Here is a 27,620-nt window from a genome sequence, read left to right as displayed (position 1 = left end):
AAAGTTTCTATAAGACTGATTTAGATAGATTTATGTTTGAAAACGTCATTGTTTTATGCCAGTTTGGCTGGCCCTATCTTTTGCAACCTGTGCAGGAGAAAGATAAAAGAAACACGGTTTCTAGGCTTATTCTTCACAGTTGTTCAACCAGCCTTCAAAATCTACCACAGAGGATAACTACAGTTTTCCAACTAGCTCTGTGAATGAGTTGAGAACTTTGTAAACTTCAAGAATCTCATTTTAATCTCTGAATTCCTGCAATCTAATTCACATATTATTGTAAACCATAAAGATTTTGTAGTGAAACCTAATAGAAACAGCCCATAGGATGAAGAAATCTGAAGAATAAGACCAATCATTTCATAACCAACAAGCTCTCTTTCTCCCCTCTAGCCTACAAGGCCAAAGACAGATTGTCCATTAGATTTTTTGTTTAGTCAGATTTTTTACCTATGAGTTGAGTGAGCTGGCATACTGTGCTAAGACATCTTTCAATGCCAGATGCTCCTAAGTCAAATGGATTCCTCTAATTCGCACAAACCAGTGATATGTTGTCTAATATAGATATGACAAGGAAAGAACTGAGAAAACAGAAAAAGCAGTTCAGAAAGAAAAATTCAGAAGTACTCAAAACATAGGACAAAAATTTGAATTGAACTTTCATTATATTTACTTGAAGTAGTTTTTTAATTAATTTAATCAAATTCTAAGGTTTGCTGAGAAAAATCTAGATTTTTCTAAATCTAATTTCTAATTAAATTTCTAATTAATTCTAAAATTAATTCTGATTAATTCTAAAATTAAATTTCTAATTAATTCTAAATCTAATTACTAAGTTTTCTAAGTTTAAAAAAAATAGATACTACCTGAACTGTATTTGCAGAACATGATGAGAAATTGCTTTGTTTAAAGGGGCTTGTGACTTGAAATTAAAGCTATATTTGCTCTATGGTAGTGCCACATGGAAAGTTCAAGATACAGCTTCTTAACTTTTCTAATTAATTTGGTGATATCAATAAATTCAGGTAAATGGAAAGAAGTATAAAAGAATTTGGTGGGAGGGGGAAGTTGTAGATGTATCCTCTTACAACTGGTTAATAATATCATGTTATTAAGTAAAAATCTGGGAATCCACTGGGAAACCATTCCAAGGCTAAGCATTAAAAGATATGCATGCTTTCATCTGTTTTTTCTTGTTTTACCCTGAAGTAAATGTTGCCCTTATTGTAAGAAAATCTGACCCTTCAAAGCTCAAGATGAAATGTGGCATCCTTGAGTTTTCTGACTTAGAAATTGGCAGAATAATGTCAGCTGGTTTAAAGGTTTATCTAATTGATCAGTACAGCTGGTTAAATATTATGAAGTAGAGTCTACAGAAAGATATGTAGATTTCTCTTACCTTAGAATTTTTTTTTTAGCGTTTATTAGCTCACCTGTCATAACATTAAATATTCATCTTACTGTGAACTCCAATGCAGTCTTCTTGTTAATCATCACATAAGAACAGTATTTATATGATAGGCATAATATTTACTGCCCACTGATGCTTCCCTCTCTCTCTCTCTACTTTTTTTTTTTTTCCACTCACCACGTTTGTATATCAAAAGCTAATCTGTGAAGGCAATCTAAAGCTCCTATTGGTAGCTCAGAGGAGATGCTTCTTTTTCCTTTTAGAGGTACTTATATCCATACATAAATATGGTTATATACTTATGTACCTGTTAAATACAATCTTCTATTGGTTACTCCCATATAGTAAAATATTCCAAATGCACAGAGGATGCCAAAATAAATAAAATTTAATACAGTATTATTAATAAATACCTTCACAAGAATGTCATGTATTTAGTGAATAACACCTATGCTTTAACCAGTCACAAGGAATCATTCTTCTTATGACAAAATAATGCACTTAACCTCCAAGGATAGTACAATGTATTTTAAGGACATATCTTCCAAGAGGCAGACTTACAAGTATAATTTATCCATATATCTTTCTTACTGATAGAAATACCTCCCAGTAACTTGCTGACATTATCACACTTATCAAGATCTTTTCTGCTACTGGTTTAGCTATGAAATGAATCTTACTGAATTTAGAAAATCTGCAGTTTTTGACTGTAGACTTCTCTTTCCCTGTTGAATCCTTAGCAAATAGACAAGCTAGGAACAGTTACGCTGTATTTTTTGATGAAAAGAGGTAGTCAAAATTCAAATTTCTTCATGCTCTTTCAGCCAAGAAGAGAAACTGATGATAGAATAAGTTATTTCTGATACGGCTCTTTTATTTGCCAAGATAATACTTCTCTTTTCTTTATAGTTTAAATAACAGCAGCTGAAGAAAATACAAAGAATGCAAAAATTTTATTTGTTTATAGAACAAATACAGAAATATCGTTCAGCAAGCATTCTGTACTGCTTGTTTCTTTGCACTATACTCTCAGTGCCTCCTCTGTGAATGACTTTTTTTTTCTGCTCTGGCAGATGACTTTACTTGTCTCTCATAGACTTGCACTCTTCCAATGCAGTCATTCTCCAGTCAGCCTTGACTGTTAGAATCTCTTGTACATTTATACATAACTTCATTTCAGCAGAAAGTCTGTTATTTTAGGTTTTTATTCCAAAAATAAATTTTAGATCACATTACTTCTATTCTGAATGAAATGCAGATATTAATCCTACCCGTTTGAGTTCGGTAAAATAAAAATCATAACATCCTGCATACTAGCTGCTACCTAAGAATCCAATGAATCCTAAGCTTGTGACAAGTAAAAAGCACAACACAATACCAAAAAAGACTGCAGCAAACTTTTTATCATTTGTTTGTAAATTATTATCACAGTAGCAAACTACTTCTGTGGCTGCATATTCATACCTCACCAATCTCATACTATTTTACACTTGTTCAGCTTCTTATAGTACTTTCTCCCTGAACACAGCTTCACTGAAAGAAACAATAGTTTCTTTCCAACTATCTGGGAAGAAGCTTCCACTTAGGATTGTCCGAATTAATAGCTTGTGTGAAATCTTGTGTGTGTCAAATGGAAAAATCATCACTATCATAACATCTCAAAACTTGATTGTGGAGAGGACAGAATGCTGAAATTGTTGCTAAAGTATGATGAGGTATTATTGAATTTAGTCCTATGGCCACGTTACATTCTTTGTATTATTGTTTTGGGGATTGACACTGTACAGGTCACCCTCTTAAGTATTTTGCCTGGAGCTCTAATGTACCCAGAGATTCTTACAGGAACTGATCAGGTCTCTACTTTGAAAAATTAACCATATGATCATATCTCAAAGGCACGGAGGCATGCATAGACATATCACAGAGAGTATCTTCACATTTTATCAAGAGAAGGTGTGTGACTTTTGACAGGGCTTTATTACAGTCCAAATGGAAACTCTTATTTAATACTTTCAGAAACTCCCATAAAATCTCTTTGCCATTTTCTTTAGCTTATCACTGGAAAGTCAACAAAAGAAAAAGGATATCTGATTAAGATCCCTTTTCCATTGATATTCCATCTAGGAATACTTCATCCCAGTATACTCTGCTACTGTTTAGCCTCATTGTTTTTTCAAGTACAGTATCCACAAAAAATTACTGGTCAGACAGGTATTTGTAGCAGACACACCTTTAAAATAATTTTCTAATCTTCTGATGTTAGGCTGCCATGATACAGTTTGCAATTATGAAGAAGCTAAGAAAACTTTTAGGAGTTCTGGACTCTATTCTCGCAAGCCTCTATTTATCCTCATACTGGATAGTCCAAAACTATTTGGAGGAGAGAGATATCTCTGCACTAGCATCTCAGCTCCTCTAAAAGACATTCTGGTGCTCTCCTACCGAGGACAGTGTAATGCAGACTAATCCACGAGTTTTGTCAAAAAATTAGTGTGATTACATTTCGCCAGATCTATTTGTGGTGAAACCATAGGACTAGTATTTTTTCCAGTTGCTCATTAGGTTTTGTCTGAGGACTATTAAATCCAAGCAGTTATTGCAAGGATGTACAATTACATTCAAGTACTGAAACAGAAGTTTTCGGTTGTTATACAGATTAAGCCAATGGAAGAAGTTCCTTTAGGGAACATACATTTTCTTTTGTAACAGCTCGCTGCTCTTACTAAAAGTTGCCTGATTCCTAAGTGAGGTCAGCTGGTAAAATTACTAGCTTTTACTCTTCACCTAGAACAACTTACAATAAATCAGTGTCATTTACATGAAAATGCTGCAAAATGCATTGTAGCAGTTAAAGAGCTGCTTCACAAAGGGCAATGAATTGGAGTGGGCAAAAAAAAAAAATATCTTTCCATTCCACATATATATTATCAAGTCATTTCTCTTCAAAGAAATTGGTTTATAAAAGCATAGTCTGAGAAAAATCTTCATATCTATTAGTGTCTAGGGAGTTGGCTGCACCACGTAATTTTACTTTCTCAGTGGAAATCCTCCCGTCCCTGCCCCACTTGTGTGTGCAAAGTAAATTATCTCATTTTGAAGCAGTTCACATTTCTTTGGGTCCATTTTCAGATTTGTAGCCTTAACTTACCACAGAGTATTAGCAAATGTCACTATCAGTTAATACTTCAGTTTTAGTGAAGACCAGGATATCATTTAGGTTTTTAACTGTACAGGTTATACAATACCCATTTCCATTAGTCTCTCAAACAACATATTGTGCAAACCAAAAGCATTAGGTTAAACTGCCAATGGCCATGTCCTGCCGTGAAAGCAGTTTTCTTCCAGTTTATCCCCACGTGCCAGTATTCACTTTTAGAGTTGTATGTATAAAATGAAATTAAATCTGTGTATCAACTGGAGTCTCACATATTCATTATAAGAAATAAGAATTTTTAACAGGATTTCATTTCATTTTCATGAATTTGCTGGTACTATCTCCTCTTAAACAAAAGTATGTGTGAGACCTGAGGACTGATTGAAGCCCTTGGATGTACCATGTTGATGATTTCTCAGTGACTTTCTTATCTGCTATTGGTAAATGGTAAGGTTGACTGAGTGGTTGCCTGTCGGTATTAATCCTGTGCTGGGAAGGTGTAGTTCAATACAGCTACTGCATTTTGCTTTACTATGTGAAGAATAACTCATGGTTCCTGGAAATAAAGGCTCTCAAACAAGAACTCACAGACTGTTCTGCTGGCATGCTATGCATTTAGAGAAAGTGTAGCAGAATTCTCAGAGTTCTCTTTCACCTTTCCCTTTTTTATATCAGCATCTGCTAGATTCAATAACTCATATCACACAAGCACCATTTTCTTTATTCCTCTATTATTTGTTACTTGTCAAAATAATCCATTTCTGTTTCATATCCATGGGTGATAAAGCAATTCTCGTTAAAAAAAAAAATCCCCCAAGAAAATTGCAAAACCAAATGTTTTGTCAGAAAATTAAAACAGTATCAGATATTCATTATTTCTCCCTGGAAAGGCACAGCAAAGGCACATAGACCCTTAACTGACTCTAAAATATGTCTTAAAAAATTCAGAATGCTGTACATTGAAAACCAGTTCTGGGCATACATTACACTGTAATTAACAGTATTTCAGCATAACCAGGTTATTTAAACTTGTAGTTAAACTTGTAGTTTTAACTTTAAGTAAACTTTAAGTTTAACTTATAGAGGTCCAATATCCAAATCCAATTTTCCAGTTATTTTTGTAAAAAAAAATAGTTGGAAAAATAGGTCCATTTTCTCCAATGGCAATATTCACTGGAGACACATAAGTGGTTCAGTTTTGAGTATCCTGATTTACTGCTTTCCATATGTTTGGTGTGTCAATTTTAGAGTTGAGGAGCTTTCTACTTCTACGTACATTTCATATATCATGTTACACATAAAGTATTAAAAGTACAAAAATTTTCACCTGTTCATAGAGCTTATATGTGCATAACATGGGGTTTCAGTAGCTTCATCAAATATGATAATCTTCTTACAATATTTAGCAACACTAAATCACGCATACACACATCCTCTAAAATACTCTGAGACAACTCTGTAAATCCCAACAGTACTACCTATTATAATGAGGAAAATGTGTTAATTCTGACCCTTACCATGGTACAACTGTATGAGAACAATAGGAATAAAATTAAATGTGTTTGTATGATGCCTGCTAAGAATATCTTGAAGTATATCTATAGTACAAAAAAAAAAAAAAGAAAAAAAAAAAAAAGTAATCATATTGGTACAGTTTATAGAAGGAGAAAGAAACCCTGTGTGTAAAATCAAGAAAAATGTGAAAAGGCCCTTCCTATTCAAAGAATTCTTATAATCTAGTTAAAGGTTACTGATATATATATATACATGTATATATATTTTTTTTTTTGGCAGGCCAAATCCCTCAAAAACTACTGTTTTTATCTCTTTTTATGCATAAAATTGCACATTGCTAAAGTTTACTCTTGATGAGTACATAATTCTGGAAGTTTTTTACCATACTAAACAAAAGAAACCTAAACTGTCATTACTAAGATATAACTTTTTAGTCCATCCTTTCTTGTACTATCTTGTACTATATAACAGCTCACACTATCAAAAATTTTAGCTTATCTAACACCAGTAAAGTGGATGTATAGGAGAAGGAATAAAGATCACAATAACTTTACCATTATATAATTAAACCTCACTGAAATTTAGAAGATATGCATCATTGTGGGCTTCAACTTTATCTAAACTGAAAGTTTATTCATAGCAATACTGTAATTACATTAATAAATTCTGTGTAAATAGCACATTTTCTAACTCATAGTAGCATATATTTCCCTTAAGCTCAAGAGGTTGGTCAGTCAATAGATGAAAACACATTCTGTCAGTTCATCCTTGTGATAATTTAAACACCTACTAAAATTCAGTACTGGATAGTGCTAGAGTAAGAATATGATCCTGATCAAGCATTTGTCAATCTTTGTAAATGATGACACATATTTGAGTAGGTAAGTGAATGCAGTGCAGTTCTCAATAAGATGCATGACAGAAGTGGAAACAATGTTGTATCCCCAACTAATGTTAGACCACTTTAAAATGAAAAATTAAATTAACTGAATTAACTAAATAATTAATTACATTATATTTAATACTATGTGATCTAATAGCATATTTAATAAGTAGAGGGAATGTTTTTGCCAAACAAAGGTAAAAACTGATAGACGCTCATTCAATATTGCTGCAAAATTATGGCAAATGCATGATTATTCCACCAACTTTTCAACAATCTGATCATTCGATGCAAAAGGTGTTAAAAGGAAAGATGTGAGAGAATCTGTTGCTTCAAATACAATGTTAGCAGGATTAAAAGAAAATCTCATAAAACCATTCTTTTATTTGCCCCACTTTCATAATGACATTAATGACAGTATTAAGAAGAGGGAGAACATAAATGTACTACTAGAATACCTACAGTGATAAACATGTAATAACATAAACAAAATCTCTAAGAAGCTTTTCAGTGAAGAAACATAATTTTGAAAGTAATCTTTCAGATCCACACCTTTAAAAATCTATGTAAAGCAGTTGTGATATCAATGCACTGTTAAGTTCAGAGTCATTTAGACTCCTTTGCATTTAAGATATCAGCCTACTTTATCAAATTGTAGCCTGCTTTGAAGCTATGAACACTCAGACTGACTGAAAAAAAAAATCATTAAAAAAACAATGAACCTTTCTTCTTCTTTACTCACTCAAGAACTGTCCTACTGATAACTGATAACCCAAAGTATTTAAGTAGTTAAAAATGAATTTGTGTTTCTCGCTGATATACTTACAAGGATCAACAGCGTAAGCACTTACTTGAACTTCTCAGTAAAATTCTCACTAAGAGACAATCATGATGTAGCAAGGTTTCCAAAAGCAAGTGCAAATTACAGTGTGGCTGGGATAAGAGCAGTTTCAGTTGACCCTGGGCTGCCATTTCTCCGGCTGATGGACTCCTTTCAAAATGCAAGATAAAGACAGAATAATGCAGTTAATTTATCTATGAAATTAATATCCTTAAAGTGTGGATGTAATGCTAACTCCCTTAAATGTCAATTCCTCCAAGATTACTCTGAAAATTCTTTCATGCTTGCTTACTTTAAGGCAGCTCAGGGAAGGAATTACATTTAATCTCAACTAGCTAAAAGCAAATTAACATTTGGTAGTCTTCCAAAGTTATAACTGATACAAAGCAACTTCACTTATCTTTTTCACGGAACCATGTATAGCCTTGTTCTACCAGGCAAAAAGGAGTATTCTTGTGCTTGAATAAATTTCAGGCTATTATTCTTTAATTTACTGTCATGTTAATTGTTTAGTAAGAGCTCAGAACTGTCCTAAATGAAGGATATGAAACTGTTACTTTAAATAATTAAATAAATAAATAAATAAATAAAAGGAGGGAATACTCAAAGGGTCTGCAGGATTCTGCATTAGACTGAACAATTCTTACACATAATGAAAAATTCACCTGAAGTATTAGACTGGTTGGACTATACTGACAGCACAGAGATGTGAGAAAGCTTTCAAGGAGATTGTAGTTTTCTGTTTGCTGTTCCACGTTCTCCAGAAGTTTAGGTTTCCAAACAGAAATATTCTAGGGCTCCCTCTGAGCTCAGCCAATGTCCTAACACCAACCATTAGACTCATACTGGAGCAATTAAAATGATCGTGGATTTTTATTTCACCTTCACCAAATATTTTCTGAGTTCAGCAAGCAGCCTCCTTGGGACTGAAGTTCTTATCCCTTCCCTTCTTGTCTGGTCTGCTGCCTCTGAGAGAGCAGCGCATCTGGAATGCTTCACAGCCACCCTCGTAACATCTTTTTCTTTTCAAACACCCTTTTGATGTTTCCTGGACAAATCCTGGGACCAAAAAGCATGCACAGTTCTGCAAGTTCTGCAGGAACTACAGGGTAACTACACAGGTTAAGTCTGTTGCTGGTGGCAAAGTGGGGAATCACTTCCTGTGCTCCTCAGATTTTTTTTTAATCTATTATTTTCTTCTTTCAGACATTTTAAAAATGAAGTTTTCAAAATTGGTTTGTCAGTAAAATTTTCCTTGAAAGCCTAATTTTCCCTTATTAAATGGCATATACATTAATTTTACATTTAGACAAGATTTTGAGGGTTTTTGAAATTAAATTCTGACGTGTTTAGCTATTCTATTTATTCATTTTGGTTGCAAGTTTATACAACAATAGTTGCTAACTTTGAAAGTTTATGCACTGCATATGCAAAGTCTTATGCACATAAATTTTACACCTACCAGTTATAAAAACTACATATGTCTGGATGCATAAACTATGCAAGCACAAACATTTTCTGCTAGTACACAAACACTGTCAGCATCAGTTAAAGCCTTCTTCATCAGGATCTATGTTCTCCTGCCATACTAGAAAAGAATTAATAGGCACCTGCACATTTACTTTATGTGCCATTTATGTGCAGCTATTGGGACAAAACTGAAATGTTTTCATTCTACGTTGCACATTTCTGTGACCATCTGAGCAGTCCAAGTGTGCCACCACTCAACTCAGCTTGTATGTATGCATGAAAAGAGATGACTGCACAAAATCTTCACTGTTCATTCAAGGTTACTATATAGATAGTGTATAAAACTAAAACCTGGAAATGAAAATGCCTGTTGACATGCTTCTCTGGTTTAGTCTCTCATCTGTACGCTTCCATTACCAGAAATTATCAGGATGCCACAGACCTTGCAGGACAACCTTGAGGCAACCTAAGCAAACCAAACTTCCACAACACCACTTTCCTGCAGGACCTTTCTAGCACACTATTATGCCAAAACTTTGCGGTTAATACTGCAATAGCCAAGGGGGCTATTTAATAGCCAACAGTATAGGGGGATTTTACACACTTTGGCCTTTGGGATTTTAACAGTAAAGCCAATACCTCTGAGTAGCTAAGCAACATACTTGCCATGAAAACTCATGTACATCTTTTTTGATTTTTATCTCGTACATCATTTATAATCCTTGACAATGTAGCGCTGTCTCGACAATGGTGTTTTTGCACATAAGTACATATTGGATTCTAATAATATTTGTCAGAAATATATACACATATGCATTTAAATCTTGATAGAACTTGCAGCCAAAATAATTTTTCTATATTTAAACACACATTACAAGCATACTTTAGGGTTTGCATTCTTAGCAGTATTACTGTCTACACTTTCAAGATTCATACGTACATGAACTCCAATGCGTTTTAAGCACTAATTAGTTGTTTTTAATACATGTTTAAATTCAAACAATTACTATATTCACACCAGACTTGGTACTCTGGATGTGACTAAACTCAATATTTCACAAATTTAGTTAAATTATATGGGCCAGTTTCACTTTATTTAGCTTCTTCCTTGAATGCCACATGTTATGAAGTCTAATAAGGTCAGTCACTGCCTTCAAAATACAAGGAAATGGACAAGTTTGGTCAATTAGATTAATGAAGGATAATATTTTAAATGGATTCAGAAATAAATGCCATTTTTAGAATATTTCAGTTGAAATAAAACTTGTCTGTCATTGACCAGATGGGAAGTTATCATGTTGTAATATACACCCGTTCTTGGCTCCTCGAGCCTCTTGCAAATTGAAATGTACAATGGTGTGACTCACTTAGAGGAAAAATAAAATATAGCAGACATTCCCTACAGCCATGAAACTAGCACCAATAAATGCACTGAGAAGTTTTGTAATGTGCATATGGAGAGGCATATGTTCTCCCATCCTCGTAGCTCAGTACTAGTGAAAATAAGACTAGCCTCATAAAAAGTGACAAAAGGTGAAGTACATATAAATATCACACATATAAATGTTCAGTTTTGTACAGTAGAAGAAAAAAAAAAAGAACTCATTTGCAAAGGGTATGATTACGAACCCCAAATGAAGCAAAGAATGAATCACAATTACCACTAAAGGAGCTGTAATATAAATTATAATCAGTAATTATTTGTTTTGATAACCAACTATACAAAATGGGGAAAAAAAGAGAAAACCTCAAATGATAAATTCAACGTTTTATAAGGAAAGTTGAAGTCAGATAGATAAAACACACTGTAACCATATAAATATATGAGAACTAATGTAGAAAACCTGGTTAAGTAGTGAATCTGTAAAAAAAATTAACAATTGTAAACAAATTTATTTCTAGGAGAACTTTCTCCTGAAATATCAAGGTTAGAAAGAGCAAATACTTAATATTTATATTTATGACAGACTAGAGTCTTCAAAATCCACTTAAAAACTAGGTGCCCACAGCTGGGAGCTGTACAATGGCCTCTGCTTTCAATTTTGGTACAGACAATTAATATAAATATTTATTAGCTATGGAAAGAAAAAGCATAAAACAATCAAGGAAAAAGTAGGATCCTCTAATTAATAGTTTTCTGCAATATGCAAACATAATGTGTCTTGTTATTATTCTAAATGCAGTATTTCAAGAAAGAAAAACTTCCATATCAAAAATATACAGTGTAAAACCAATAACAAATTTATAACACCTCAGGACATGTTCCTCAAAATTACTTAACATAATTTTTTTTCTTTTTTTTTTCCTTTTTTATCTGAGCACCTGAAACGTGTGCTGTTAAAAGAAGACATTAAGTATTTTACCAACATAGTTCACTCATTATCACAAAGACAGTACATATACATAGACTATTATTACACAGGCACATTAACAATATGTTTTCAGAGTTGTCCTTCCTTTTGGACTTCTCATTTTCCCAGAAAAACAAAACAAAACAAAACAAAACAAAAAAAGACACCTCATTGGCTGGGGAGATGTATGCTTTCTCACCTTTCATCCAGAGAAAATAGGTCTGGAAAAGTTTTTTACTATTTATTCAAAATAAATCTGCCCCAAACAGCATCTACAAAATCATAATTCCACCTCAGAAAAGAGAACTCTTTAAGACTGAAGTAGTATCAACATTTCCTTTAGATACTTTTATGCTGCAAAGTGTACTCACTTATGAAGTCATCTTCCAAAATTCAGAATTCACACCATAATTTAAATTCTGAATACTAGCCTTGGACTAGGGGATCAGAAAAATGACTTTTTTTCTCCTGTGAGTCCTTAATGAAGGATAATTTTTCTCAGAAATAGAATACACGCATTTTTAAGTGATCATGTAGTCATTCCCTCTCCTATACCCTCCCTTTCCTCTCCTTTCTTTCCATCCATGTGCAGCTTACAAAACCATTGACAAATTTCAATGAAATTTGATTCAGAGGTAGAGATCCCACATACATATTATCCTTCAAGCTTTAGAAAAACTTAAATGACTACTTTGAGCAGAGAAAAGCACAAAATCTGAATTCAATAGGTAATTCATTCTGTGGCATTTCAGTAGGCCAATCACACAACTTTGACTCAGTCACAGCATCTATTGTGTTATTAGAGGCACCAGGAAAGGACCTAATACTGCTGACATGAAATTAGGGGTGAGGGGTGGAAAGAATACAGAATGTTCTGCACAGTTTGGGATAAAATCATAGGGAAGGTACTATGATTAGGAAGATAAAAGGTAGGAGGTCAAAAACTGACAGCATGTTGGACTTCAATAGGTCACCTCTCAAGTGATAACATACTTCCCTAAAAAATAAAAATACTTTCTCAGAAAACATAAAAACAACTCACAAAAACAGCTTTTCACAAAAATGGAAAGTGAAAATCTCTTGGGAAATAACTTTTGAAGAGGAGGAGGAGGTGAAGGGGTTAGGAGAGGATCTACGCTGGTGTGGGAGTGCTTCAGGTTCAAAATTAGAAAGGGAATGACAGCACAGCTGGTAGCATATGTCTCATATGTAACTTGTCATTATATGCAGTGACACAGAAAAAGAAATTAAGCTTTTGCCTCTAATCATGCAGTAATCTCCCAAAAAATCAACTACGATCAAGCAGCATATATTTGATGTGTTATTTATATATCGGACCCTTTTTTAACCAGCAATCAGAAACAGAAAGACATACATTCTTTATCTCCCCCTTAATTATAAGTCTTTGAGAACTGCACCTGTGCTGAACTACATTATTGTCAAGAGCTATATACTCTAATTAAAGCAAGAAAACCTTAAATACAATTCAAATATCAAACATAATGAATATATGGGCAAAAAACTACACAGTACACTGCTTTCAATGTGACCTTTCTTATAAATTCTTAACTTTGAAGACTAGGGGAATCTGTAACGAATATTCAAAAATGCTTCTATATTGTTTCATCAGAATATTAATTAGACATGTATCCAGACATAATCTTTTCCAAACTATTTGATTAATGTTGACTATCTGGTAGTTTTATTAAAATCAACTTTTGTTACTCACTTCAGTAAGGAAGGAAAGGATGATGGTATGCAAAATAACCAGTGTAATGGGTGATAAAAGTCTTTGGAAATAACTTGAGGAAGATGTTCTCCAGAATTGTTCATAAATGTCCTGAAAAGAAGAAGAAGAAGAAGAGAAGAGAAGAAGAAGAAGAAGAAGAAGAAGAGAAGAGAAGAAGAAGAAGAAGAAGAAGAAGAAGAGAAGAGAAGAAGAAGAGAAGAGAAGAGAAGAGAAGAGAGAGAGAAGAGAAGAGAAGAAGAAGAAGAAGAAGAAGAAGAAGAAGAAGAAGAAGAGAAGAGAAGAGAAAGAAGAAGAAGAAGAAGAAGAAGAAGAAGAAGAAGAAGAAGAAGAAGAAGAAGAAGAAGAAGAAGAAGAAGAAGAAGAAGAAGAAGAAGAAGAAGAAGAAGAAGAAGAAGAAGAAGAAGAAGAAGAAGAAGAAGAAGAAGAAGAAGAAGAAGAAGAAGAAGAAGAAGAAGAAGAAGAAGAAGAAGAAGAAGAAGAAGAAGAAGAAGAAGAAGAAGAAGAAGAAGAAGAAGAAGAAGAAGAAGAAGAAGAAGAAGAAGAAGAAGAAGAAGAAGAAGAAGAAGAAGAAGAAGAAGAAGAAGAAGAAGAAGAAGAAGAAGAAGAAGAAGAAGAAGAAGAAGAAGAAGAAGAAGAAGAAGAAGAAGAAGAAGAAGAAGAAGAAGAAGAAGAAGAAGAAGAAGAAGAAGAAGAAGAAGAGAAGAGAAGAGAAGAAGAAGAAGAAGAGAAGAAGAAAGAAGAAGAGAGAGAAGAGAAGAGAAGAAGAGAAGAGAAGAGAAGAGAAGAGAAGAAGAGAAGAGAAGAGAAGAGAAGAGAAGAAAGAGAAGAAGAGAAGAGAAGAGAAGAGAAGAGAAGAAGAAGAAGAAGAGAAGAGAAGAGAAGAAGAAGAAGAAGAAGAAGAAGAAGAAGAAGAAGAAGAAGAAGAAGAAGAAGAAGAAGAAGAGAAGAGAAGAGAAGAGAAGAGAAGAGAAGAGAAGAGAAGAGAAGAGAAGAGAAGAGAAGAAGAGAAGAGAAGAGAAGAGAAGAGAAGAGAAGAGAAGAGAAGAGAAGAGAAGAGAAGAGGAAGAGAAGAGGAGAAGAGAAGAGAAGAGAAGAGAAGAGAAGAGAAGAGAAGAGAAGAGAAGAGAAGAGAAGAGAAGAGAAGAGAAGAGAAGAGAAGAGAAGAGAAGAGAAGAGAAGAGAAGAGAAGAGAAGAGAAGAGAAGAGAAGAGAAGAAGAGAAGAGAAGAGAAGAGAAGAGAAGAGAAGAGAAGAGAAGAGAAGAGAAGAGAAGAGGAAGAGAAGAGAAGAGAAGAGAAGAGAAGAGAAGAGAAGAGAAGAGAAGAGAAAAACTTCTGAATCACATGGGACATTGAAAATCCTTTTGAATCAATAATACAAATATATATATCAATAGAAGATGGAGAATCCCTTATGATATCTAGCACTACATATATGTGCGCATATATGTAACTGCAGATTTATTGATCTTATTTGATGCTACAAAATGTCATTCTCATTTTATTTTGCTTTCACTGTTTGTAGCTCAGTATCTAGCACTTCCAGTACAGTTAAAGCAATTGTCTTCATATATTTAGTCTCATATAGCAGGTTTTCAAACTATATTTTAAAATGCATTGAATAAGCAAATTGCTCTTCAGCCATTTATTTCTATTGCTCTTTTGTTTTTGCACAATACATGCATCATATTATCAATATATCAGTATCATAAACATAAGTAAAATATCTTTTGAAATTATAACGGTTATCTTTTGCATTAACATCCAAATAGACATAGACTTTGGATGGAACTGGAAAAAAATGAATCAGAAGACTTAGATCTCCTTCACTGGCTTGTAAGATATAGATAGAATAGTGGTGGAAATATCTGCTGTTTTTTTTTAAAAAAAATAAGGACTGCCGAAGAATCAGATAAATTAGTTTTATGTCACTCCTCCTCCATTACTTCTCTTACCTAAAGGCTGTGAGAGGCAAAAATCACGTTCAGTGAACTGATAACAAAAATTAACTATTCTTATTTGTTACTGATGTTATTTGATTATAAAAACACATATGTAATTGTAAGGACAGAAATGATATAATTAATACTTGACTTAAATTATTATTTAAGAATTATTAAATACAAGAATAAAAATTAATAAATATATGAGTATTTGTACAACTCTGTAGCAACTACAATGAAATAAACTGTGATAGAAATGGATGTCCCTTGGTCTCATCTTTTTTTACTCTCATTTACAATAAGTGCAATTTCTGCAGAAGGGATGTCATCCCTTACATCCACACTCCATTAATCATTATAAATTATCACTCCTTTTGCAACTCACTTTTTGACTTACTTGGCTGTGAATGTTTCATTTTACTAACTTTCCTTCTCTAAAGCTTGTTTCTTTATGTATCATGGCTGAATTTTCCAAGTTACGTTGTGGAAAAATTGGTGGAGGTGACTTATTGAAACTAAAGGTGTGTTCACATCTTAAGAGAAGGTTCAATATTGAGGATATTTTCAGGGTGAGAAGTGGTAGATATGCAAGGAGTCTGTTCCACAACAGTCCCCCTGGCAATATAATCTGCAGCCTTAAACATTGGGAACACCAGGGGAGCTTGGTGTGTGGATTCTAAGAGAAATAGCACAGAGAGTGGAGCGGAGTGAAGACACCACAACCAAGCTCTGTGCTATCACTGCAGGGATGGGGAGCCTGATGGTACTACGGGACTGACAGACTGCATAGCCAGCCCTGAGCCAAACTGATCACAAAATTATGTCCTCTGGTGAACTTTATTCATTATAAGTTCATTACAATGACAAAATACACCTCCATCCCAAAGGCTGCGTGCCTCCAAGGTGCAACCACACCTCAATGAGCATGTGCTCTGAATTTCTCTGAGCCTGTAACTTTAAAGCAAAAGCAAGACAATTTTTTACCAATCATAACAAAGAGCAACTCAAGCTCCACCTAAAAGCAGGAACATAGTGAAAAAAAAAGGCTCCAGAGAGGAAAAATGTTAGATGGTTTTTAAAGTTGTTTAATGTTGTAAGACAACATCGCAGACAAGTCAGGAGGACATCACTGAGTTTTGGGGTGGGCTCATGGGCTGTACCTCTCTTCCCCCCCACAGGGATGCCTACTGGGTCAGACTTGAACCCTTGGTTATACCTAGTGCTTCCCCAAGAAACCTAACATTCTCTATAGAGTTGTTTCATAAGCTAACTTGTATGTAGCTGGTTGTGTTAGTCATATTGTTGGTATTTGCACGTGCTTTGCAGACAGTGTCTTTGTCACCGGCAATCCAAAAGAACCTGTCCTCCTGTAGCTTCAGTAAAGTACACCAGTTGTTAATCTGCTAAACTGAAGGTGTATTGTATTATTTGTGTGTTCGTGATTGTGGTAATTTGGTATATTGGATGCGACTGGACTTTAGTGCTGAATTGGGCACACTGAGAATCCAAGCCAAACCACCCCCAGCCCCTCTGATATCTGAGAACAAGTTGGGATGCAAGGGGGTTCAGGTCTTGCCAACGTTCTTTACTCTTTAACACAACATATGCAAGAAAGGTAATTACCTTTAAAAATGCCAGTTCTGGGCTCTAGAACTGGCATTTTAGTATATTTGCTTTACTTTCTGGAGAGATTTAGTTTTATTCCCAATTTTCAGTAAGAATTCTTTCTGTTGCAGTAAGAGGTGAAGGACATTTAAAATATCTAAGGAAGAAAGATGAGGTTTTTCTCAGGACAGGAGAATCTTTTTATATGGCATAAAAAAGTCACCGTCACAACATAGAAACAGTGAGAGTAGATTTAAACACTTAAAACTGGAGATAGAATGGAAACCAATTGGAATACAGTCTCAAAGATTTCCTTACCTAAAATATAAAATTTCCTTTTTCTTATAGGGTGCTGTATCACAGTGGCATTGACAGTATTTGTGTTTTGTCATTTTATTATTTAAAATTACTTTTAAACGTTTTTTCACAGTTGTATATCTGTAATTTAGAAGTACAGCTACAATGTCTATAAGGTCACTGTTTGCCCATATGACTGCAGATGAAAGAAAATTACACTCTGCTTGAGGAAGACAGGTGTAGAGCTTCTGAACTCCTCCAAAAGATAAGGAGATTTATCTGGAAATTACTGATCAAACAAAGCTAGTAGAAACAATGTATTACAGACTTTTAGAATGATCTTAAGTAAGCAATATCTGAGCAGAATGGTAAGCATATTGTAAATCTGTACTCTTTGTGAATTCATGAAAAATTAAAGCTGAGATCATAATGTAAATAAAGGGAGTACTTAAACAGAAAAATAATTATTTTAAAAACAGTAACTTCAACAGTCTGAGAAAATTCAAGAAAAAAAATGTTATTGTCTCTCATTCCCTGAAATATTTCTCTTAATATAGCAAAGGACCGACTTCCTACAAGAAAGAATGATAGATACAGATTGGGTGGCTATCAAAGAAAAAAAAAAAAAGAAGAAAGAAAAAGAAAAAAAAAAAAAAGACCACATCTTGTCTATGGATTGTGTATGAACTCTTTTAGAGATTTCAGGCTAATGCAGGTTGTTAAATATGGTGTCTTAGCTGTCTCCTGATGACAAGCACAGGGCATACATTTGGCCTCTAAGGCTTAGAGCAAAACCTCTTTGCAAATTTTGAAACTGACATGGAGAAAATGTGATGGTTTAAAAAATTATTTAAATTTTACTACCTTCAAATACTATAAAAAGTGAAGTGTGTAATGATAATAAAATGGTGCCAGCAGTACTCAGTGTCCACTGCTCGTTATGTAATTCTTACCAGAACATAAGGCAAAACCAACCCTCTGCCAGACTGTTTAAATCAACTACTCTTCTGACAGAAGTGTAATAATAGGTAGTAGGAAATTTGTTTTGACTACAAGATATGTTAAAGCAGCTGCTTATAGTCTCAAAGCAGTGGATAGCATCTGTGAAAGTATTTAATACCACAGCAAGATTCCAAGTTACAGGAGTTTTATTCTTCTGTACACTATGACAAGGTGAGAATTGATCTGGTAAACATCAGTGCAGGTGTGAAATAATGAAATGCCAACAAGATGTATCCTAATGGTATTTCCTTGTAGACTTTGAAGAATTTAGCTCTTTATAGGGAAGAAACAGGACTAACAAGTGACTCATAAGGTTAAGGGAAATATTTTCAGTTTTTTAAATTTTTACCCAATAGACAGCAATTTTACCAACAGAATCTCTAAATTCTTCTCTCAGAATTCAAGTCATTGGCCTGATTTTTCGTTGAAAAAACAGGACATAATAATTTGTATTACAAAATCATGAAAAGCTGCATCCACCTTACTCTTTATGATCTTCACTAAAAGAAAAATTGTGATCTCCTACTCAGCACAAAATACTAAGGAATATAATATATGTAATAATATATAACACATTCTACAAGCAGCTGGCAGAAGTGTCACAATCACCAGCACTTGTTCTCATGGGGGACTTTAACTTCCCAGACATATGCTGGAAATACAACACAGCCCTGAGGAAGCAGTCCAGGAGGTTCCTGGAGTGCATGGAAGACATCTTCCTGACTCAGCTGTTAATGAGCCTACCAGAGGGGGTGCTCTGCTAGACCTGCTGTTCATGAACAGAGAAGGACTGGTGGGAGATGGGGTGGTAGGGAGCTGTCACGGGTGACCATGACATGGTGGAGTTCTCTATTCTTGGTGAAGTCAGGAGGGGCGTCAGTAACACTGCTACCTTGGACTTCCGGATGGCAGACTTTGAATTGTTCAGGACACTGGTAGGGAGGGTCCCTTGGTAGTCAGTGCTCAAGGGAAGAAGGGTCCAGGAAGGCTGGATACTCCTCAAGAAGGAAGGGCTCCTTCAAGGCACCCTTCAAGGCGCAGGAGCAGGCTGTCCCTGTGTGCTGTAAGATGAGCTGTCAGGGAAGAAGACCGGTGTGGCTGAACAGGCAACATTTTCTGAGTGTTCAGGAGAAAAAGAGGGTTTATGTCTGGCGGAAGAAGGGGCAGGAACTCGGGGGGAGTAGAAGGAGGTTCCCAGCATATGCAGAGAAAAACTCAGGAAGGCTAAAGCCCAGCACAAGCTCAACCTGGCCATTATGGTTAAGGATAATATATTTTTACAAATATATTAACAGTAAGAGGAGGGCCAAAGAGAATCTCCATCCTTTACTGGACATGGGGGGGAACATGACTACTGAGGATAAGGAAAAGGCAGAGGTTCTTAAAGCCTTCTTTGCATCTGTCTTTACTAGTCAGGCCACTTATCCTCAGGGTACTCAGCCTCCCGACCTGGAAGTCTGGGATGAGGAGCAGAAGAAAATCCCCACAGTTCAGGTGGAAACAGTTAGAGACCTGCTGCTCCACCTGGACTGTCACAAGTCCATGGGGCCAAATGGGATCCACCCGGCGGTGCTGAGGGAGTTGGTGGATGTGATTGCTGGGCCGCTTTCCGTCATCTATCAGCAGTCATGGTCATCCGGGGAGGTCTCAGATGACTGGAGACTTGCTGATGTGACTCCCATCTATAAGAAGGGCTGCAAGGAGGACCCAGAGAACTACAGGCCTGTCAGCCTGACCTCAGTGCCTGGAAAGGTGATGGAACAGGTCATCTTGAATGCAATCACACAGCATATGTGGGACAACCAGGGGATCAGGCCCAGCCAGCATGGGTTCACGAAAGGCTAGTCTTGCCTGACCAACCTCATCTCCTTCTATGACCGGGTGACCTACCTGGTGGATGAGGGAAACGCTGGTGATATAGTCTACATCAAAAAGGACAAAAAAATAATAAAAAAAACGTACAGTCAAAATGCACCTTTGTGGATGACACTAAACTGGATGGAGTAGGTATGGGAGTTAACAAACAGCAGAGTGATGAATCAAAGATGAGAGGGCCATCAGAAAACTCACAGAGTTCACTGAGGTAAAGTGCATCTTTACTAATGTAATGATGAGGTAACGTGCTCCAGCAACAGAACAATAATAACCTAGGCTGGGAACTGATTACCAACCTTACAGAAGAACCTGGGTTTTATGGCCTGTACAGTGTTGAATATGAGGCCACAGTGTAGTCTCATTAAAAATAGCACAAACCATACACCAGGCTGCATTAGGAGGAGTACGGCAAGCAAACTAAAGACCGTAATTCTCTTCATCTACCTGACATCAGTTAAGCCAGATGAAAGAAGTGGATGATGTCATTGTGAGACCTCTCTCAATTATTTTTTAAGGATCTTGGGAATATGGAGAGGTCCCACTTGACTAGAAGATGGCAAATATTGCCCCAGTTTTCAAGAAGGGCAAGAATGAAGACCCTGGAAATCACAGGCCTGTCAGTCTCACTTCAATGCCTGATAAAATTAAAGATCATTCTGGGAGTTACTGAAAAAACATTTGAAAGACAATGCATTTTGCTGATAGCCAACACCGGTTCACAAGTGGTACCATTGTGCTCAACTAACTTAATTTCTTTTAACGACAAAGTTACCCATCTAGTCGATCAAGGGAAGCCAATAGATGTTATCTTTTGGATTTCAGCACAGCTTTCAATACCATCTCTCACATGTATTCTTCTGGACAAATGTTCAGCACACAGCTAGACAAATACATAATTGAACAATTGGCTGGCAGGTTGGGCTCAAAGGGTTATAGCAATGGGGTTACAGCAGGCTGGCAACTGGTCACTGGTAGGGCTCCCAATGGATCCATTTTGGTGCCAGTTCTCTTCAATGTTTTTATAAATGATCTGGATGCAGGACTCAAATGCATACTAAGTTTGCAGATGATACTAAATTAGGAGGAGCTGTTAACTCTCTTGAGAGTGTAGAGGCCTTGCAGTGAGATCACAGAATCATAGAACATCCTGAGTGTGAAGGGACCCACAAGAATCAAGTCCAACTCTTGGATCTACACCTGACCACCCAAAATCAAACCATATTTCTGAGAGCACTGTCCAAATGCTTCTTGAACTCTGCCAGGCTTGGTATCATGACCACTGAGAGAAGAGATTGGTGTCTATCCCTCCACTCCCTCTTGTGAGGAAGCTGTGTCCCACCATGAAGCAGCCCCTCAGGCTCCTCTAGGCTGAAAAAAGCAAGCGACTTCAGACTCTACTCATACATCTTGCCTTCTAAACCTTTCACCATCTTCGTAGCCCTCCTTTGGACAATCTCTAATAGTTTTATGTCCCTATACTGTAGCACCCAAAACTGCACACAGTACTCAAGGTGAGGCCACACCAGTGCAGAGCAGAGCAGGACAATCACTTCACTCAGCCATGCTGTGGCCGATACACCCCAGGATTTGATAGGCCCTTTTGGCTGCTAGGACACATGGTTGACTCATGTTCAACTTGCCTTTGACAATAACCCCTAGATCAGTTCTGTGGGGCTGCTCTAAAGCCTCTTGTCCCTAGTCTGTATGTACAGCCAGGGTTGTCCCCATCCCAGGTGAAGAATCCTGCCCTTGTTCTTATTAAATTTCATGTGGTTGCCCAGACCTCTAATTTGTCAAGTTCTCTTTGCAAGGCTTCTCTACTCCCATGGAAGTCAATGGGTCCTCCCAATTTAGATCTTGATATTTACTTACTAGAAGTGCTCAAGGCCAGGATGGATGGAGCTTTGACTAACATGACTTAGCTTAAGAAGTCTCACCCTGTAGCATGGTAGGCCCCTTCCATCCCAAGCATTCTGTGATTCTGTGACTATACTGAAGTCACTTCAGAAAAGCCAGACAAGAGTGGAGAAAAATGAAACATAAAAAAGAGTGAGGGCTAAAAACTGACGATGGCCCAAGATTCACAGGTGAATCTTGCACACTTTTCATACAGAAAAGATACTAAGTGACAGTAGGAAGCACAAGGTCTGATCTGAGAATTAGGAAAGAGAAACCATCTGCCAGAATCAGTTCATTTAAATTAAGTATATTATTAATTTTTCAGCACCCCTATTATTTTTGCTGCATTTGCTGCATAATAAAGATTCTTGAATAATTCTAATTCCCTTGAAGTAATAGCCAATACCACATCTCTAGTAAGCTGGAAATTAGCCAGTACTATTATTAGTAAACTCCTGAAACACAATGGTCTGTCATCAACACTTTTATGATTACACAGGACTTTCTTAAGCAGTCCAAAGTTTAATTTAAAACTATCCCCTGCAGGGAAATCTTGTGATACAAATAGAGAGCATGATAGATTTAATAGCAAAATCTTTACTTCACTTCCAGTTAATTTTACCGAAGTTTTCAAAGGTATAGAATGAACATAACAGATGGAAATTTTGATTATACAGCTGTAATTCTAAAGAGAACTGATGAAGGATTAATATTCCTTTAAAATCATGCATAACCTCTAAATTTGTTATTGATAGATTCTTAATGTGATGAACTACATATAGCTCAGTAACTAACGAACCTAGAAATTCAACATAAAATTTGGTATATGAAAGCACTACCAGTTGGATATAGTCATTTGAGAAACTAATCTGGTAAACCTGTCTTTTCTTTGTAATCTGAAATATAATTAGTGGGTTAGGTTACCTGACAAATATTGGTTGTAATGAAACATGCACTATAAAAGAACTGTTTTGATATAGAGTCTCATAGGGTTTTGAAAACAAAAGTGCTGAATACACAGTTCATAAAATGTATTCCTTTGAACTCAGAGAAAAACCATGCATCATCTCTCTAACAATGATTTTCAGTTTTAATGTTATTTTTATAAACATATAACAAAATATGACATTTTTTATATTCTTCTTAAGCAAAATTTGTCAGCTTTGTTTGCAATTTGCAGAGGACTTTGTAAAAATGTTATATCCTGTACATGTCAAGTTTTTGATATTTAGAAAACCAAATTAGTATCCTGAAACTTAAATGCATAAGTATGAAATCTATATGACCAAGTAGTAAATCTGTAGCATTCTCAGACATACATATAGTCTGATTTTGGGGTGGTCCTGTTCAGACCCAGGATTTGGACTTTATGATCCCTGTGGAACCCTTCCAATTCAGGATATTCTATGATTCTATGATTTTACATAAAATACAAAATACTCTCACCCTCTTCATTGGTACTTTACACTGGAACTCAGTGAGTTCTGAGGTTGGCACACATTTTTTATCATTCCAGGTATACATAAATCTGTAAACAACATTGATTAGTGGAGGAGACTGGAATAGCTAAAAGGGACAGAATACTTATTTTAGTCCATAGATCTAAGTGCTTTCACAAAGGAAAGGTGACATGTTAAAACTGACAGTAGAAGCAGTTACAGCTACCACAATGTCCATTGCTGCCCACCTTAGTTTTGCCACAGCAGCATTACTTAATTTGTTCATGAGGCACTCTCTTAATTGGTATCTACATAAGCTTGAGTTATATAAGATCACATACCCAGTTACAATCCACTTTTGCATGTTCCACTAATCCCATAAATATTGAAATGAGACCACATATGGCAACAAATATGTAGTTAAAGAAACTTACACTAAGGACTCCATCTTCCTCTTTGTACCACTAGTATTACTAAGAATATTCTTATTTAGAATAATAAAATAAAAAACAGTTGAATAGGTTTTGACTTTTTTTCATTTTCTAATATACAAATTTGAGATTTCTCTTTGTATTTTCTCTTACAAAAGAATTTACTTCTGAATTTTTAGCACCAAAAACAATTGAAGACTCAGATCTAACTTCAGTGCAAGTAATGTCTCTTTTAGTTTGCATTAGTGACTTCTGAAGACATAATTTTTATAAAGATGGGAGTTTTGTACTCTTTCTCTTAAAAAAAATATTTAAAAATTGCTAACACTTGCTTGTCATGTAACCAGATAATAATTTCAGTAAATTATCTTTAAATTCTAGTACTCATAGAATTATTATGGGATGACAGCAGAACATTCTATTGAACATTGAAGAGGTTAATCTAAAGCTAATAAAATCCCAGTAGACGTTATTGGTCTTTAAGCAAGATCACAAAGATGAGTTCAAGACCAAATCAAGAAACATTCAAAGGTTATCAAATTGTTTCAAAAATGTGCATTGCATTTGTATTTCAGCACAACTATTCATCTTGAGAATACATCAGTGTAAGTTCAATACCCTATTTTATATCAAATTGAATGTTTATTTCATACTCACTCATACAAATTCTTCAGTGGTGAAGTTAAAATAGCTAGCACAGAGAGCAGATTATTGCAGTGGGTATGTATTTTATAGATCTTGAGATCTCTGTCTTCATGTGGATTCAGAAATTCCTGTACTGAACTACAAACTGACCACAGCATGTTTTCAGTGGACATCAAAATTGCTGCAATATCTATTCTGTAGGAAAGAAAAAGGGAAAATAGTAATACATAGGACATTAGGATAGTGGTAAATTTCAGTTAGAGAGTTCTCTTCTAACAACAAAAAATACCTAAATTATAGCATTGACTTGAAATTTCATCTTTCATCAGTCCCTACTGTAGAAATTCTGAAGCTATTATGGTGCAAATATGCAGCTCTGTCACAGAAAAGCTGTTACTGACACTAGTCAACAGAAGACTAGCAAAATATGGAAATGTCCTTTTAAAAGGACCACGCCACTAGATGGGAACAACTTACCTTCTACACTACATCCAAATAAACTTAATTTAGTTTTCCTTATGATAACATAATATTAGATTGTATATACTATTTTCAAATTCTACTAGAGGAAAAAATTAATGACAAGTGAACTAAATCTTCAGTTTGCAGAACTTCAGCTGACAGGCAACACATGATGCAGAACATTTCTGAGTCAGTAATCAGTTACTTTGATATTGAATAGCAGAGTATCATGGGTAATTGGCCTAAACAATAGCAAAAACCCAAACTACAACAACAAAATTTCACAAGAGGATGCTGACATACAAGAGATAGTAAATAGGCGGATAACACAAAATATATGGCAGTCATGAAGTAGGACTTCAAGAAGCACCTGAGTGCCTAAAAGCCGATGGGTAAATATACGATCATCTGCATTTTAAAGATTCCTCTTATTTTTGGAAAACCTATGCAACCAGATGTGAACAGGGATTGGGCAATATTATAGATTTCTAACATCTCAAGAACCATTGAGAGAAAAGAATCCCCCAAAGCACAGTAGTATATGTGTGTGTATATATATATATATATATATAAAGAAAACCAGTGTTAAAATGTATTAAATAATATTATTATTTATTATAAATTATAAATTGTTTTTTCATTTGCATATGACTGGATAACTCAATTCATTTAGTGATAAATTCATGAATTACCTTATGCAAAACAACTTATCTTCAAAAAAGACAACGCAAAAAGTTCAGTTTTGTTCACTAGTTTGAAGCTAACGATTATTTCTACATTTAAAGAATACTGTATCAATATATATTCTTAAATATCTGAGGTATATATTTTTTTCCAGCAAATTTTTCCCAAAATTTGCATGAAACTATCTTCTCTATACCTGAAAATAAAGAAAGACCTAGAACTGAAATTAAGGTAGAAATAAAGCATGTAAACATTGGAATACCCTGAATAACAGGTTGTGTTTTTTTCCCCAGCTATATCAAGAACGTGAGCTTGTACAAATTACTTAAACCTTCCATGATGCTGTTTTCCTCTTCACAATAAAACTTATGAAGTCAGCACATAATGCTTAGCTCACTAATCACGTAGAACATCTCTGCTGAGTGTCTTCCATCTCTTACAAATGACAACCTCTTTGGTTTTTCACTCACATGGCTACCATGGAGTATATCACTTTCAACATTTAAACACAGACACATATATTCATGTAGTAAAGAAGAGTAGCAAAGAGCAGGATGACAAATACACCTATTTATTCAATCAAACAAAACACTGGATAAAAAGTGAAAGGACAGAGATAGGATGAACTTCCACCTCAAAACACCTGTTTTAATATTTATTAAAAAGAGCCTCTGGGAAAAAAGAATCCAAACAAGGAGAACTTCAACTTCCTCTTTCCTAAAATGACAGGAGAAGGAACAGCCTTCTGCACTGCTGTCTTCATTCTAGTAAATATTTTGATGTGACCCAGTAGGTCTTTCACTTGAAAAGGTGTATGAAAAAAATAGAACACATGGAGTTTTCTTCATGAATAAATGGTTTGATTTTTAGGATGCCAATTCTTTACACATTTTTTAGTTGCAGCACCACTCCTCGATCCACTCTTCATCATGAAACTTTCAAAATGTCAAGCAGTTTATATCACAATTTCAAAAATACTTATTTGATTCTGCCTTCTTCAGTATACAACTACCAAATATACTTAAATATAAAAAAATATATTGAATTAAAATGATCCTGAAAATATGTTCTGTTTATACCCCCCCGTGTGTATTAACATTTAACTTGAACTAAAGCAATGTATAGCAGAAAACTAAGATTTATGTATTTTACCTATAAAAAGTATACGGTAAATATAAAATTGTTACCTGATTTGTGGGGTTCTCTTGTAACTGGGACAGGCTTGCATATATCTGGAGGACAGCACGGCTAAAGATTGCTCTAGAACATCCATAAGAATCTCCTGGGCTAACTTGGGAGGTAGAATGGTCCATAGGTCATGATGAAGAGCACAGCAGAAGTAATGCCACATCTGGACAGAGAATGAGCATCTTTCCCCCTAGCAAAACCACCACACAGTAAATAATAGAAAAACACCTTCCAAAATGTCAATTTAGTTTCTGCGAGTCTAATGAATTCAACCTGAAAGGAAATAGTTGAAGAATTTCAAGCACATGATGATCAAAAAATAGTCCTTGACAAGATGTGAAACATCTTTATTAGCAAAGAAACACTTGCTCCATTTCAGTTACAAAACTAGAATTCTGCCACCAAACTAAACCACATGCATTTGCCCTTCTATATCCTTAAACTAACCTACTCTCAAAACCTATAGTGTTGTAAGTCCAGTTAAAAAATGTATTCTATAGTCACTAGAATAGTCGTATGAATTTGATACACCAGTTTCTTTATCCTCAACAGAAAATAGTTACTCAAATTACTTAAGCTTGTGTATTTCCCCACATTCATAATTATGACATAATATAACCATGATTACAAACCTTTGGTTATGCATAGTGAGGATACAGTAAGAATAGGGGAAAAAAACAAACAAACAAATAAACAAAAACTGAGCAATTAAACTATTAATAAGAGGTCCAGAATTTATATATATATATTTTAATTTGATAGTGGCAACTGATTTTA

The 27,620-nt window shown here is 35.1% G+C and overlaps 1 protein-coding gene across 23 annotated transcripts in view; it reads right to left on the bottom strand.

Annotated features, from left to right (window-relative positions):
• Window positions 1–27,620, bottom strand: part of KIAA0825 (KIAA0825 ortholog) — a 259,660-nt gene that overhangs the window by 135,414 nt on the left and 96,626 nt on the right. For 22 of the 23 annotated variants that reach the window (XM_048046659.2, XM_048046658.2, XM_048046665.2 and 19 more), the window contains 4 exons: window positions 26,843–27,033; window positions 24,522–24,704; window positions 13,355–13,465; window positions 7,815–7,954 (listed from right to left, as the gene is read on the bottom strand). In XM_048046659.2, coding sequence (XP_047902616.2) covers window positions 7,815–7,954; window positions 13,355–13,465; window positions 24,522–24,704; window positions 26,843–27,033 — 625 coding nt within the window. The remainder of the gene's footprint in view (window positions 1–7,814; window positions 7,955–13,354; window positions 13,466–24,521; window positions 24,705–26,842; window positions 27,034–27,620) is intronic. The other variant, XM_048046663.2, reaches the window with a different exon arrangement.

This window comes from Anser cygnoides, chromosome Z (assembly GCF_040182565.1).
Source record: "Anser cygnoides isolate HZ-2024a breed goose chromosome Z, Taihu_goose_T2T_genome, whole genome shotgun sequence".
Taxonomy (NCBI): Eukaryota; Metazoa; Chordata; class Aves; order Anseriformes; family Anatidae; genus Anser; species Anser cygnoides.
This window is presented reverse-complemented; position numbering and strand designations above follow the sequence as displayed.